We start from the raw sequence: 17,228 nt of genomic DNA on the forward strand, positions 1-17,228 counted from the left end.
CAGGGTGCAGGGCTTCAGGTAAACACATTGGGAATGTCGCAGTCAAAGAAGAGAGTAGAGGGCAGGGAGGACAAAAAGCTATACTACTGGAGAAAAATGTATGAAGGTCATAGCCACAAAACACAGTTCCATCAAACAGTGATGTTTAATCAGAGCATTATAAAATTACCACCTCCCCCATACTTCACCACCACTTCAACAGGGCTCGAGTATACTAACAATGGATCACAGTTGAAAGAGCTGCAAGACACAGACTCTCTAGAGGAATTGTCCTCAGGGAAACTCACAATCAAGAGGAGAGACAAAAACAAGGACACTAGAGGAATTTGAAGCCTCTGGTGCCTAGTTACACCAAACATGAAATACAGCCCAAGTCCTAGCCAGTTTGCTGTAAATCCTAACACAATGGAATTGAACTATTAATAGGAGCGAAAAACAGAAAAATAGCTGGAAAATCCTCAAATACCTGAAAATTAAACAACACATTTCCAAATAACCTGTAAGTCAAAAAATTATCAAGACAAATTTTAAAATATTTTGAAATAAATGAAAATATAACATATGTGAGACGTAACATTGAGGGATGCAGCAAAAGCAGTGCTTAGAGGGAAATTCATAGGATTAAATGTATATATTAGAAAAGAAGATCTAAAATCAATAAACTGAGCTTCCATCTTAGGGAACTAGGAGAAGAAGAGAACAATATAAGCCTAAAGCAAACCAAAGACAATAAGAAATTTAGAACAGAAATCAATAAAGTTGAAAAAATAGAGAAAAATCAACAAAAGCAGGTTCTTTGGAAGGATCAACAATTGATAGACTACTATCCAAGCTAACCAAGAAAAAAAAAGAGTGGAGACACAAATTACCATATCAGAAATGAAGAAGAGGTCATGACTCCTGATCTCTCAGACATTAAAAGGATAATAAAGAAATACTATGAACACAAATCTACTAACAAGTGAAATGGACCAACTACTTGAAAGACACAAACTACCAAAACTTACACAGGAGAAACAGAACATCTGAATAGCCCCATATCTATTATTATCATCTTTTTCATGGATTAACTGAATATAATTGACATTTATCAACTTCTTCATCCAACAACAGCAGAATACACAGTCTTCTCAAGTATACACATATTTTCTAAGATAGATCACATCCTGGCCCACAAAACACACTTAAAAAAAATTAAAAGATTAGAAATCATACAGTTTGCTCTCTTACCAAACTGGAATTAAACTGGAGATAAATAACAAAGAGAGCTAGAAATCCCAAAATACACAAAGCTTAAACAACCCACTTCTATTTTTTCTCCACCTCTATGAAGGTATAACTGACAAACAGAAACTGTTAAGGTGTACATGTTTTTATATATGTATACATTGTAATTATTAAATCAAACTAAATAACACATTCATTATCTCACATGCTTATTTTTTGTGGTGAGAACATTTAAAATACATTTGCTTAGCAATTTTCAGGCATACAATACCTTATTATTAACTATCATCATTGTGCTGTAAAATAAACCTGCAGAACTTAAATATATTCACTATTATTATTTTTGAATCAAAAATTAATAACCTTACCAAAAAGAAAGCACCAGGCCCACATGGTTTCACTGGTAAGTTCTACCAAACATTTAAGGATAAAATGATACCAATTTTCCCCAATCTCTTCTAGAAAATAGTAGCAGAGAGAACACTTCATAAGTTACTCTATGAGGCCAACATTAAACTATATGAAAACCAAATAGAAACATTACAAGAAAGGAAAACTACAGATTAATACCTTTCATGAACATAGATGTAAAAATCCTTTTAAAATATTAGAAAATTGAATTCAACATTGCATAATATCAATTAACTCCAACCAAGTGGAATCCCGACCAAGCGGAATTTATTCCAGGTATGCAAAGCTGGAGCAACATTTCAAAAATCAATGTAATCTACCATAACAATAGGTTAAAGAAGAAAAGTCATATATCAATCAACAAAAAAGCATTTGACATAATTCATAATTCAACATCCATTCATGATTAACTCTCAGCAGAGTAGGAATAAAGTATAATTTCCTCAACTTAATAAAGAACATCTACCAAAAAAAGCCCTACAGCTAATATAACACTTAATAGTGAGAAACTAGACTCTTTTCCCCTAAAAGCAGGAAGAAGGCAAGGATGTCTTCTCTTACCGTTCATTTATTCAGCACCTTAGCTAGTAAAGTAAGACAACAAAAGGTAATAAAAATTATACAGGTTAGAAACAGAGAAATAAAACTGTCTTTATTTGCAGATGACATAACTGTCTATGCAGAAAATCCCAAAGAATCCTAAAGAAATCCTGAAGGGGAAAAAACCCAACTTATTAGAACTAATAAAGACAACATAGTTACTTGGGAGGCTGAGGCAGGAGAATGGCATGAACCCGGGAGGTGGAGCTTGTAGTGAGCTGAGATCGCGTCACTGCACTACAGACTGGGCACAGAGTGAGACTCCGTCTCAAAGAAAAAAAAAAAAAAAAAAAAAAAAAAAAAAAAAAAAAAAAAAACATAGTAAGACTACAGGATATAAACTCAATATACAAAAGTCAATTGCTCTCCTTATACCAGTAATGAACTAGAATTGCACATTTTAAAAAGCAATACTATTTACAGTAGCCCCCCCCCCACTCCAAATTAAATACTTAGAGGTCAAAATCTAAGAAAATATACACAAGATCTATATGCAGAAAACTACAAAATACTGATAAAAGAAATTAAAGATCTGAATGAATAGTCTATGTTCATGGGATGTAAAACTCAGTATTATCGAGATTTCAATTCTTCCCAGTTTGATCTATATATTCAACACAATCCCAACAGAAACCCAAGCAAGTCATTTTGCAGCTACAATAAACTGATTCTAAAGCTTCTGTGGAAAAGCAAAACATCTAGAATATCCAACACAATACTGAAGCTGAACAGTTGGAAGGCTCATACTACCTCATTTCAAGATTTACCATAAAGCCATAGTAATCAGGACAGCATGGTATTGCCAAAAGATGCACAGATGAAGAGAACAGAATAGAGAGCCCCAAAATAGACCCACACAAATACAGTCAACTGATCTTTAAAGAAGGTGCAAAGGCAAATCAGTGGAGAAAGGACAGTGTTTTTAACAACCAGTGCTGCAATGACTAGGCATAAGTATGTTAAAAAGATAATCTAAACAAAGACTTTCCTCCTTTTATAAAAATTAACACAAAATGTACCATTGACCTAAATGTAAAATGCAAGACTATAAAACTTCTGGAAGACAACACAGGAGAAAATCTACATGATTTTGGATTCAGTGATGACTTTTTATATACAATACAAATAGCATGATCCAGGAAAGAAAAAAATTAATGTTAGACTTCATTAAAATTAAAAATTTCTGGTTTGCAAAAGCTACTGTAAAGAGAATAAAAAGACAAGCCACGGCCAGGCACAGTGGCTCACACCTGTAATCTCAGCACTTTGGGAGGTTGAGGTGGGCAGGTCACGAGGTCAGGAGATGGAGACCATCCTGGCTAACATGGTGAAACCCCGTCTCTACTAAAATACAAAAAATTAACCAGGCATGGTGGCAGGCGCCTATAGTTCCAGCTACTCGGGAGGCTGAGTCAGGAGAATGGCGTGAACCCAGGAAGCAGAGCTTGCAGTGAGCTGAGCGAGATCGCGCCACTGCACTCCCGCCTGGGCGACAGAGCGAGGCTCCATCTCAAAAAAAAAAAAAAAAAAAAAAAAAAAAAAAAAAGCCAAGAAGACAAGCCACAGACTAGGATAAGACATTTACAAAACATATATCTGATAAAGGACTGGTATCCAAAATACAAATAACTCAAACTCTAAAAAAAAAAAATCCCAAATTAAAAATGGGCAAAAAACCCAAACCTCACCAAAGAAAGATGTACATATGGCAAACAGCATGTAAAAAGATGCTCAATATCATTTGTCATTAGAGAAACGCAAATTAAAGCAATGAGATACCACTACATACCTATTAGAATGGCTAAAATCCAAAACACTGACAATACCAAGGATTCAAACTAACAGGAACTCTCATTCATAGCTGGTAGGAATGCAAAACGGTATAGCCACTTTGGCACTTTGGCAGACAGTTTGGTGGCACTTTTTTTTATGAAACAAAACAAAACAAAACATAGTCTTACCATATGATCCAACAATCGCACCCCTAAATACATACTTACTTGATTTGAAAATTTATATCCACATAAAAACCTGCACACAGATGTTTGCAGCAACTTCATTCATAATTGCCCCCAACAGTAAGCAACCAAGATGTCCTTCAGTAGGTGAATGGATAAACAAACAGTAGTATATACAGACAATGGAATACTATTCAGCAATAAGAAGGAATGAGCAATAAATCCACACAAAGACATGGATGAATCTTAAATGCATATTGGTAAGTGAAAGAAGCTAGTCTAAAAAGGTTATATTCCATATGATTCATTTTACATGATATTATGGGAAAGGCAAATTTATGGAGACAATAAACAGGTCAGTGGTTGCCACGGACTCAGGGGACTTGTTCAGGCAGTGAAACTATTCTACATGATACTGTAATAGTGGATACACTATATATTTATCAAAACTTATAGAACTTCACAGTAGAAAGAATGAACCTAATGTATGCAAATAAAAAAGATCATTTAGAAGATTGAAGATGCCAGGATAGAATGCAGCATGTGAGAAAAGAATTTAATTGCATCACAAATTTATAAAACAGCCTCAATGAAAGGGATAAAGGGGGAAAATGTAGACCCAGGTAACTGTGAAAATGAATAAAATTTGTAACACTAAAGCAAAAGGAATGATGCATAAACACTGCACTCTTGATAAAGTTGTTTCTTATGGAGGGTATGGGTTAACAATTCTGAAACCACTATACATGTACAGTCATGTATTACTTAATGATGGGGATACATTCTGAGAAATGTGTTGTTAGGTAATTTCATCATCGTGCAAACATCATAGAGTGTACTTACATAAACCTAGATGGTCTAGCCTACTACACACCTAGACTGTATGGTATAGCCTATTGCTCCTAGGTTACAAACCTGTATAGCATGTTACTGTACTGAATACTGTAGTCAACTGTAACATAATGGTAAGTATGTGTCTAAACATAGAAAAAGTACAGTAAAAATTTGGAACTATTTATACCACAAACTATTAAAATGTGGTATCATATATGCAGACTGTAGTTGACCAAAATGTCATTATGCAGCATATGACTATATACCAGAAGTAAACAGTTAAGTAACAGATGGTGAGTGGTAGGAATCAGGTTTCTCACTGTTCGGAGGTTATAGACAAGCAAAGGGAGGAGGCTAGAGTGATCCATGTGGTAATAGATTAGAATTAGAGACATGAGTATGATCTCATGTTTGGTTTACTGTAGATACAGGTGGTTACATATATATATATTCATAGATATGTGTGTATGTGTGTATATATGTGTGGGTCAGTATACACGTATTTCCTTACTGCATTGGCTAACAGGGCCTAGAAGCAACAAATGCCATCAGCAGAAAGGAGCATACCTAGTATCCATATCATGGTTTCTAATACCATTCTCCAATAAAAGGAACCAGGGTTCCTTGGAGAACTGGCTGATTCTAGCACTGGGGGAGGAAATATATAATATGAGCCTAGAGCATGCTGTAATGCCAAAAAATAAGGATATGCTCAAAAAAGACCCCACAATGATAGGAGTTTGTCACAATGATAGGAGTTTGTCAAAGGAAAATGGAGCCAATTGAAAGAGTTCCCCATAGCCAAAGTTGGAACAATTTGAGCAACAAAACGTAGTAATGGATTACAACTCAAAGTACAAGATAAATAAGTCCATACTGATATAAATGATTTAATAGATAAATAAATGGGAGAGAAAAGACAAATCTCCCATGTAAAACAATTCCAAATAATTTCTGTAGATATTTCACCCTCATGGAGGTGAAACCTAACTTCCTAGTCCTATGTGTGATCTAAACCAGGGGGTCCCCAACCCCGGGGCCATGGACTGATACCAGTCTGTGGCCTGTAAGGAACCAGTCCGTGTAGTAGGAGGTGAGCAGAGGGTGAGCAAGCATTACTGCCTGAGCTCCACCTCCTGTCAGATCAGTGGCAGCATTACATTCTCGGAGGAGCACGAACCCTATTTGTGAACTGTGCATGCGAGGGATCTAGGTTGCGCACTCCTTATGAGAATCTAACTAATGCCTGATGATCTGAGGTGGAACAGTTTCATCTCAAAATCAACCTCACCCCCTACCACCGGTTTCGTTGAAAATGAAGTTGTCTTCCATGAAACTGGTCCCTGTCCCTGGTGACAAAAATGTTGGGAACCACTGGTCTACACACTGACTTCCTTCCAAAGAGTACAGTATGGAAAGAGGAAAAAATAGCTTTACAGTGGATAAACCTGGCAAACATTACACCTCAGCCAGGTGATCAAGGTCAACATCAACAGTGATAAGTCATATTGATGGTATGTGCTCCTTAATAAGACATAATGAGAAAGACACTTCACCTCTGTGGTCTTCCTCTCCAAAATTCTATTGTAATCATGAGAAAAACATCAGATAAATCCCAGTTGAGAGACATTCTACAAAATACCTGACCGGTACTCTTCAAAACTGTTAAGGTCATCAAAAACAAGGAAAGTCTGAGAAACTGTCACAGCCAAGAGGAACCCTTAGCTCCTTAGAGACATGATGAATATGTAATATAGTATCCTGGATGAGACATTTAGGTAAAAACTAAGTAAATCTGAAGAAATTATGTACTTTAGCTAATAAAAAAAAAAAGTAAGTGGGGGAAAAAATAGAGGATATCAATTCTAAAATTTGGCCGTTTTCCTAATTAAGTAACCTAAATGAACCCTTTAAAGACTGTGGACATCATCATAGATTTCATTTTAAAGATTCAGCATATTAAACTGATGTGGTTTATAGCCCTGCAGAGCTTTCCATATGGGCCACTTTTTTTTAAGTTCAAAAGGCAGCATTAATGTTTGCCACTCTTCCAGGCTAAGTGTTTAGGGAAGTTCAAGTGTTATTAAGAATGATAAATTTCAAAATACCTTTTCTTTTCATTCCCACACAATCCACACAGTTGCTCTAGTCAGATAGCTTGAGGGAAGCCTAACTGAAGTGATAATAGTAGATTTCTCCATGAGTTGGAACCCAAGATATTTTACTTTGTTTTCAGTTTCTCTCTGGAGGAAAACTATGACATATTTTTGTAGTGTGGCAAAACAGATAGAAATGTTTCGCAATTTACTTCGTAAATTTCAAGTACCCTCGGGTTTTTTATTCTATCATATTTCAGTATTAAGATTTTTTTCCTCTCCTGGATTTTGGTAGGTTATGTTGAAATTCAGCAGACGGTATGGGGAACCCAATAATATGCTTAGGCTTTGAAGTCATCCCTGACTCTTTTCTATTTTATTTCCCATATCTAATTGGTCCTATCAGTTCCCCCTCTGAAATTTGTCCAGAACTTATTTCTTCCTCTACATTCCTGCTGTCTTCATTCAGGCCTTTTGATCTTTTGCCTAGATTATAAAAAAACAAGTTTCACTCACTGGTCTTCCCATCTCCAACCTACACTACTCAAGCCACCCTCCACACTGCCAAAAATTCTCTAAAACTCAAATGTGATCATATCATTCCTCTGCTTTTAAGTCATTTGATAGTGCTTTGGTTACAAATGAGGTCAAAAAGTGTACACAATCTGGACCCCACCTAGATTTCTAACTAGATCTCCTCCTACCCTAGCCCCTGCAGTCTTCCTTCTTGCTCCAACTGCCACCATCCTTCCCACCCCAGGGGCCTTAGACCTCAAATATGCAGACTCTGTTTCTTGAATATAAAAGGCTCTCTCATGCTGCTGGACCTTTACCTGCGTTACTCTCCTTGCCAGGAATGTCTCCTCATTCAACAGTTAGGGAGTAGCAAGGCACACTAGGTAGAAAGACAGGGAGGTGAGGAAAAAAAGGGAATCGAAGAGCATTACTAAAACAGCACAGTGCTAGGCTCATATCTGGGTGTTCCATAAGTATCAAATGAATAAGTGAATGAATGAATGAATGCACTGCTGACCATAAGGTGCACGCTGCAGAGGCAGGGAAGTGAGAACAGATGGACTATGAGAACAGTCCTCCGTGTTTTTCTGTTACTCAAACTCTTTTTCTATTCCCTCCACCTTCTTTCAGATCTCCATGTTTATGTTTCTTCTAATTTACAGACTACTATAACACTACCTCAGATGCATTTAACCATGCTATGCATAATTTATTTATTCATTCCTCATAAATCAAGCCCTCCAGCCATCTGGAAAACAAGAACCACTTTTATTGCCTTTCAAGCCCCTTCTCGCTAATCTTTTTAGTGCGTGCTATTGTGCCTGGTACAAAATGTAGTCTTTTATGCAGTTTCACCTCTGAATATCAAGGACATTGTGACCTTTTTGTTGTTGTTTTCTTTATTAGGAAATCCCATGTGAAAACATTAAATAAAGTAAGAGCAATTAGAAAGCAAAGCAAGAAAGTTGTATCACTACAGAGTGGGCTATAAGTGGGCTGCTTTTCATGTGTGTTTCATGAAAAGCAGCCTCATTATTTTACGGTTAGACCTTGTAAACTAGAAGCAGTAGTTCTCCTGTAAAGGCTAATGAAAAGTGATGAAGGACTATTCACGTGAAAACACATTCTATAGTCATAGGTAATGTCAAAATCTCATTCTGCTTCAGTTTTCTAGTCTATGAAATGAGAATAATACATAGTCACTTGCCCCAATCATCTACTGAGAGCAACATGAACACACAAAGTACTTTGCAGTTACAGATGATGGATACCATTTTCTATTAGAAGTAACAATGATTAGCCACTCTGGTTTAACCAGAAGGCTTTAAGTAGAGGTAGCCAATGTAAGCTCATGAATCCCCCTAACTGACCACTTCACTAAAGTCGGTGATTGGTATAACTGACTCAGGATGGTTATGACTACACATAAGCAGAAGCAATATGCTAACACAGTTCTCTTTTGTAGAAGTAGGCAGATGACCACCAAATACTATACCATCAGTACCTTTCCTTTATGAACTTTAAATTCAGGGGCCCTCTCCTACTGTCACTTTCCTGACATATCTTCCCCAAGGCAAATTCCTTGTTATTCTTTTTAACCTGTGGCTTTTATACTGGTATGTTCACCCCAAATTAGTCACCTCCTCAGAGAAACCTTCCCTGACCTTCCTAACTAAAGTGTCATTCCCCAGTTATAATCTATTGTTATTCAGTTTATTTCCATCCTAGTACTCATCATGATGGGTAATTAACTAAGTAACCTTTTTACTCGTTTACTGCCCTCCCCACCTAGATCTAAGTTCTAGGTCAATATTTGTCTTAATCCCACCACTGTATCCCCAGTGCCTAGAATAGTGCCTGGTTCACAGCAGGTACTCTAAAACTATTTGTTGAATGAATTGATGAAGGAGTTTCATCCTTACAGTGACAATAAGGTTAATTCAAACTTATTAGCATGACATTCAAGGCCCTGACTGTAAGATTCTCTGAGCTGGCCGCACCATGGTCAAGCCATTTTGACATTCCCCCACCCTTGTGATAACATACCTTGTGATATTCCCCATCCTTGTGAATGTACTTTGTAACATCCTCCCCACCCTTGAGAATGTACTTTGTAACATCCATCCCCTGCCCGCAAAAAAAATTGCTCCTGACTCCACTGCCTATCCGAAACCTGTAAGAACCAATGATAATCCCACCACCCTTCGCTGACTCCTTTCTCAGACTCAGTCCACTTGCACCCAAGTGAATAAACAGCCTTGTTGCTCACACTAAGCCTGCTCAAGTGGTCTCTTATACGGATGCACGTAACACCAACTAAGCTATCGGGACTTATATTCTGCCTTTTTATACCTCCATAGATTCTGCCTGTTGATACCTCTGTAAAAGCATACTTTCTGCCTGAAGCATTCTTCCTACCAAATAACTAATCTTTTAAGACCTCACTCCAAAACACCTTCTCTATAAAATCTGCAGTCCTTCGTAGACACATCCACCACATGAAATGCTTATTCTGCTAAATTCCTATAAGAGCTATAGAACTTATAATACAGGGTTTTAGCAATAATAATAAAATAATGATACTGAACATGTTATTGAGTACTTAACTCTATGCCAGGTATAGTTATAAGCACTATATATGTATTGTCTCATTTAATCCTGAAAATAACTCTAAGGGGTAGGAACTATCATAAGTATTCATGTGGCTATTTAGCTAGCTATAATCAACTTCATGAAGGCAGGGATGGTATCTTCAAGCCTTGCTAATTCCCAGAGCTCAGCAAAGTGTCCACAATGTCATATGTACTTAATATGAGTTTGTTAAATAATGAATTTGACAGCAGTTCCTTGTCCTCTGTCTACTTTGACAATGGCAACCCCAGTTAAAGAACCAGACAGAGTTTTAAAGTAACTATACAAATGTAATCTTAAAGTGATACTGTCCTTTCTAAGTACAATAAGGAATTCAGAAGTCATAAAGGAAAGGGGCAATATACATGGCTATATAAACATTTTAAATATCTGTAAATTTAAAAAAACAAAGTTAAAAGAGACAAACTAGAAGTGGATAAAATATATTAAACTGACATCAGACAAAAAAGTAATAATAGTATATGAAGGACTCTGATAAAGAAATAAGAATAATCAGCCCATTAGAAAAATAGGAACATCACATGAACAGGAAACTTCCAGAGAAAGAAATCGAAATGGTGTGTAAACATATGAAAATATGCTCAACCTCATTAAGTAAAAAAATGAAAATTAAAATGCTGAGATCTATTTATCTTATCATATTGTAAAGATGAAAAAAGAATGGTAATGTCAGCACTGGTAACTTTGTGGGGAAATAGGCACTTTCACACACTCATGTGACAAAAATGCTCTCATATGCTTAGAAGAGATAGATACAAGGTTGTTCGTTGCAGCATTGTTTGTAACAGCAAAAGATCAGAAACAACTGAAATGTGCATCAATAGAAGCTTGGTTAAATAAACCATGGCACAAACATACCATGAAACTGTATGCAGCCATTGAAAAGAATATGTAACTAGGTAACCAGATAAGCAGGGAGGGGGATTTTAATTTTACAAATGTATTCCAGTTAATAAAAAATCCAGTTATAGAAAGAGGAAAGGATTTCAACATACACTTCATCAGACAGTATATAAGGTGGGCAGATATGCACATGAAATGCTATTCAACATCATTAGCCATTAAGGAAATTAAATTGAGACAATGATGAGATAACACTACCTACGTATTATAATAGGATGGCCAAAATACCAAGTGCTGTTAAGGGTGCAGAGCAAGTAGGACTCTCATACATAGCTAGTTCAGATGCAAAATGGTACAGGCACTCTGGAAAATGGTTTGTCAGTTTCTCATAAAGTTAAACATATTTACTATATGACTAAGTGATCCTACTCCTGGGTATACTACTGAGCAAGAAAAAGAAATGAACAACTTAGATAAATCTCCAAGGCACTAATCTGAGTGAAAGCAGTCTCAAGAAGTGACATACTATGTGATTCCATGTATATGACATCATTGAAAAGAAAAAAACTATAAGGACAGAGAAAAGATCACTGGTACCAGGGGTTAGGGAGGAAGGAGGTCTGACTGCAAAGGAGTGGCAAGAGGGAATTCTCTAGGGAGCTGAATTGTTCTGTATCCTGTCAGTGGTGGTAGTTACAATAATCTAGCCATGTGTTAAAAACTCACAGGAGTATGTGCCAGAAAATAAATGAATTTTATTGTACATAAATTTAAAAAAATTAAGATAAATTATCATCACCAACAATACCTCCTACTTCTCGGTCTAAGGGAGGAACATCATCTCTCATGGAGAAATCCATAGCGGTCGCTGGAATGTCCATCAGGTCTTCATCACTGGAGCTGTTCTGGAAGCTACTAAAACTCCCCTGCTGAAAGCCTCTGTTATCCATGGCACCTGTGCAGAAAGAAAAATAGGAGGCTTATAACAATTATCTTCAAGTCCCTTACATGTAATGTTTGCCATCTGAACCATTTTGAAGTATACAGTTCAGTAGTATTGAGTACTCTTACAATGTGCAACCATCACCACTATCCATTTCCAGAACTATTTCATCATCCCAAACAGAAACTCTGTACCCAACAAACAGTAACTCCCCATCCCCCAGGCCCTGGTAACCTCTATTATACTTTTTGTCTCTATAGATTTGCTAATTCTGGATATTTCATATAAATGAAATCACACAATATGTGACACTTTGTGTCGGGTTTCTTTCACTTAGCATAATATTTTCAATATCCATCCATGTTACAGCATGTATCAGCACTTCATTAATTTTTATGGCTGAATATTATTTCACTGTATGGATAGACCACATTTTATCTATTCATCAGTTGATGGACATCTGGGTAATCTTCACCTTTTGGGTTGGGACTTAGTCTTATGTCTTCTTTCATGCTATATAAACTAAATATATTCAGTTATCCTCTAGATATAATGTACCTCTAGCATTACCATGTAGTTGATGGCAATATTTGAGAACCATTCAAATGAGTATAAAACCAAATGAGGGCACATGTACAAATGTAACGGTAGTTCACAAGTAATCAACTGAAATAAAAACTAGACATCAGTATTGAGAAACGTGCTGGCCATTTGGGAATGGGGAAAAAAAACACATTATCTTATTCCTCTGACTCTCCCAGATGTCTTAATACAGTGTACATGCACAGAAATACTAGATGACTGACATGGGGAAAATAAACATAGTGTGCCATTCAATGCTGTTCTTAAGAATTCAATATTAAAGATGAAAAATGTTCTTCATCCCAAGTGTAATTTTTTCAGATTATAAATTTTACTTAAAAATATTAGTATATTGATTTATTTAGTTTTTAAAAGCATTATGGCCAACTTTACGTAGGTCCACCCTCCCTATTTTTTAAAGGAAATCTTAGTCAAAAATCATAGCCAGCAAAGTTCTATTACACAAATATTATTTGTTTTAAACTTTCCAACTCTTTTAAGAAACTTCTTGTCCTAGGTTGTCAGAACTAAGTGTGATAAATGTGGTAAAAAAACAAATAGGATAAATTAAGTAAGAGGCCTAAAAAGTAGGCCTTAAATATTCAGCAAAAAGGAGAAAGAACCAACATTTACCAGGTACTTGTCAATTTCTAGGCACTGGGCTATGTGGTTAAAATGAATTATTTCCTTTAATGTTTCCTACATTCCTATGCTATGGCATTATCACTCCTAGTGCAGATAAGGAAACTGAAAGCTGCAAAAGGCTAACTTGCCCAGTTAGTGGTGTTGTTGTTGTTGTTTTAAAGTTAAGGTCCAAATCATGTGTTCAATTTCACAATACCTCATTTGTGATAAAGAGACCAGCTTGACTGAAGTGTGAGTGACATTTATGAACACCTACTATGTATGAATCATCGTGGGATACTGGGTCAGATACAAAAATGATGCTGGATAGGCCAGATGAGATGAAGACTGAGAGGCAAAGACTTGGGAGTTAACAACATCAAGGTGATGATTAAAACCAAGAAAACAGATACACCAAGGGAAATTTCCTGTATAAATGTTTGAGGTGATAGACATGCTAATTACTTTGATTTGATCATTACACAAAGTATACATGTATTGAAACATCACACTGTACCCCATAAATATGTACAATTATATATCAATTTAAAATAAAATTATAAAAGAAATGCAATCTCAATGTTCTTCTTTAGCATGCACAAGTAACTTGAAATCTGTGCAAATGTGAACTAAATAATAGGTTATACTGGAACACTACCATGCATACATGATGATATATGGTCAGGTAGGGAAGGATACAAAGTTACCCCAAGGTACTAATAATGTACAAAATTATTGACCATAAAACCATTTCCTCAGCTACAAAAGCTAACCTTGATGTGTGGATCAAATGGGTGCTGGGATACTAGGAAGCCATGTTTTATAGTCTCAGCCAAGCTCCCTTGCTGCTCACCAATCCAAACTTGCTGGACTTTTCTGCCCTTCATTATCCTGCTTTCTTCAATCCCTTTCTCCTGAGAGGACTCTCTCAGTAAAGGACTCACACCAAATCCTGTCTCTGCTTCTGCTTCTAGGGAACCAGGCCTAATACAGGATTGTTAGCAGGTTTTTCCTATTACCAACAACACACGAGAAATTGACTCAGTCTGTCTTCTCGCCTGTCATTCAGGAAGAAGTGCCTTTACTTTTTATTTAAGAAAAAAAAATCAGCCGGATGCGGTGGCTCACACCTGTAATCCCAGCACTTTGGGAGGCTGAGGTGGGCGGATCACCTGAGGTCAGGAGTTTGAGACCAGCTTGACTAATATGGTGAAACTCTGCCTCTACTAAAAATACAAAAATTAGCCAGGCGTGGTGTTGTGTGCCTGTAATCCCAGCTACTCATGAGGCTGAGGCAGGAGAATCACTTGAAGCCAGGAGGCGGAGGCTGCAGTGAGCCGAGACTGTGCCACTGCACTGCAGCCTGGGTGACAGAGTGAGACTCCGTCTCAAGAAAGAAAAAGAAAAAAGGCCGGGTGCGGTGGCTCACGCCTGTAATCCCAACACTTTGGGAGGCCAAGGCGGGTGGATCACGAGGTCAGGAGATCGGGACCATCCTGGCTAACACAGTGAAACCCCATCTCTACTAAAAATACAAAAAATTAGCTGGGCGTGGTGGCGGGTGCCTGTAGTCCCAGCTACCTGGGAGGCTGAGGCAGGAGAATGGTGTGAACTCGGGACGCGGAGCTTGCAGTGAGAGGAGATGGCACCACTGCACTCCAGCCTGGGTGACAGAGCGAGACTCTATCAGAAAAGAAAAAGAAAAAGAAAAGAAAGAAAAGAAAAGGAAGAGAAAAGAGAAGAAAAGAAAAGAAGAGAAAATTTCATTCTGTGTTGATGTTAGTCAGATGAAGAGTGCATCCAAAGCATCTTTACTTGGGCCTTTGGGCACATGTTGGCTCATATAAGTTTATTTTCTTTTTTAATGATGAAACTATTTTGTCTGCCTTACAAATAACTGTACCTTATAGTGAATATTGCAACACACAACATGTATAAGATCAGCAAACATTGTTGGGTAATATTTAAACAACATTTGGATCTCCTAAGCAAGGTTAAACAACACCACACAGAATCACATAACAAAACTGCCAATATAAGGGCCTGTTTCACTAATGAAGCTTGTTATTTCTTGGAACACCACTCATAGGATCTATATAAAATATACTATGCATATAAACATATTACTGTTTATCTTTTGTGTGTTTTTTTTTTTTTTTGGTTTGTTTTTGAGACAGGATCTTGCTCTGTCACCCAGGCTGGAGTGTGGTGGTGCCACTACTGCTCACTGCAGCTTTGGCCTCCCAGGCTCAAGCAATCATGCCACCTCAGTGTCCCAAGTAGCTAGGACTACAGGTGTGTGTCACTGTGCCCAGTTAATTTTTTGTTTTGTTTTGTTTTGTTTGTTTGTTTTTGCAGAGATAGGGTCTCACTATTTTGGCCAGGCTGGTCTTGAACTCCTGGACTCAAGCAATCCTCCCACCTCAACCTCCCAAAGTGTAGGGATTACAGGCGTAAGCCACTGCACCCTACCTACTATTTATCTCATTGAAAGAATGACTCACTGTTAGCAGCAGACAGGACCATGGACATAAACATACAACATGTAACAGCTATAAGTAAGGGTAACTAATTAAATCATGACTTTCTTTCTTATAAGCCCCTGGACCTCTTCCTGGAAATGTTGACCTCAACCTTTGACTCTATGCATCAATGTTTTCTGTTCTTGCTTTGAACGTAACATCAGCAGCTTCCTTCAAACCAGTAACATTTCTATGTTGATTGCTAATTTGCTCCCACTTTCCCAATTTCTCAACTGATTTTTGGGGAGAATCAAAATTTGGAAAAACATAAACTTCCTGAAAAGTGCTGGAAGGAATACCCATATGTAATTGCTACTTGGAACAGATCCTGTTCCAGGATTATGAGGTCCATGATCCTGACACTCTTGAAGATTACAGGCCAATTATTTTGCAGACAATATCTCAATTTTGGTTTGTCTGATGTTTCCTCATGAACAGACTCAGGTTATATACATCTTTGGCAATATATCAGAGAAGTGACATGGTGTTCTTCTGTTTGCATCCTGTTTGCATCCAAACTTGTCCAGTGGGAACCTTTTCAAACTGGCTTCTATGTTCTTTTGACATATCCCCATCATGCTTTGATAATTTCCTTAATTTGTCACAAAAGACATTCCAGACTCATCTTGTATTTTCACGCTCCATCTCCAAAATCAGCCATTTCTTCCAGAAACTCTGAGTCCTTTTAGTTGGGGGTGGTATTTAAAAGACATGATCTGGGTGCTCATTGTTATTCAGGGTTGCTGCTCCCCAGTGGACATAGGTAGGGAACACACACACACTTTCACATATATTTTCACATCCACCTATATATATTGACAACATATGTTTTACATATATGAATATTTACACATATGAAAAATGTAAGTTTTCACTTATATCTCTGATTTCAATCCAACATAACAAGGCTCAATCTAGTCTTTTCTCTTCCTGTATATGTACCTTCCCCTTCATTAACAATGAGAAATCTTTTAATTTTTTTACTTTCTTAAACAACTCCCCTGTATATAACCAGTCTCCTATCTTTTCCTCAACTCTTCTCTGCACAGATGCTCTCCTCATACCTGTCAGGTTGACTCACACAACTGAACTACTACTCCATGTAGATTCCTTCTTTACCCTGCTCAGCCTCTGACACCCACAGCAAGCCACATATCCATGTGGAAATCCAGATGTCATCTTCAATGTGTTTAAGTTCTAGTATTCAAGTCAACCATCTGAGTGGGTGCCCTTCTCATATCACTTAGGCTCTGACTCCCTAAGCAAGGCCACCTACATGCACAGATGTCCTCTTTAAACAAACAAAATAAATACAAAGAAAAAAGAAAACAAATAGCCCCTCCACTTTGTTCTGGATCTTAGCTCCTACGTAACTCAAATAACAGATATTTCCCAGATTCAATCCGATTTATTAAGGAAA

The 17,228-nt window shown here is 37.2% G+C and overlaps 1 protein-coding gene across 3 annotated transcripts in view; it reads right to left on the minus strand.

Moving 5' to 3' along the window:
- Positions 1-17,228, minus strand: part of CLCN5 (chloride voltage-gated channel 5) — a 162,412-nt gene that overhangs the window by 38,940 nt on the left and 106,244 nt on the right. For all 3 annotated transcript variants that reach the window (XM_007991720.3, XM_007991719.3, XM_037994925.2), the window contains one exon: positions 11,946-12,092. In XM_007991720.3, coding sequence (XP_007989911.1) covers positions 11,946-12,092 — 147 coding nt within the window. The remainder of the gene's footprint in view (positions 1-11,945; positions 12,093-17,228) is intronic.

Source organism: Chlorocebus sabaeus, chromosome X (genome assembly GCF_047675955.1).
Source record: "Chlorocebus sabaeus isolate Y175 chromosome X, mChlSab1.0.hap1, whole genome shotgun sequence".
Taxonomy (NCBI): Eukaryota; Metazoa; Chordata; class Mammalia; order Primates; family Cercopithecidae; genus Chlorocebus; species Chlorocebus sabaeus.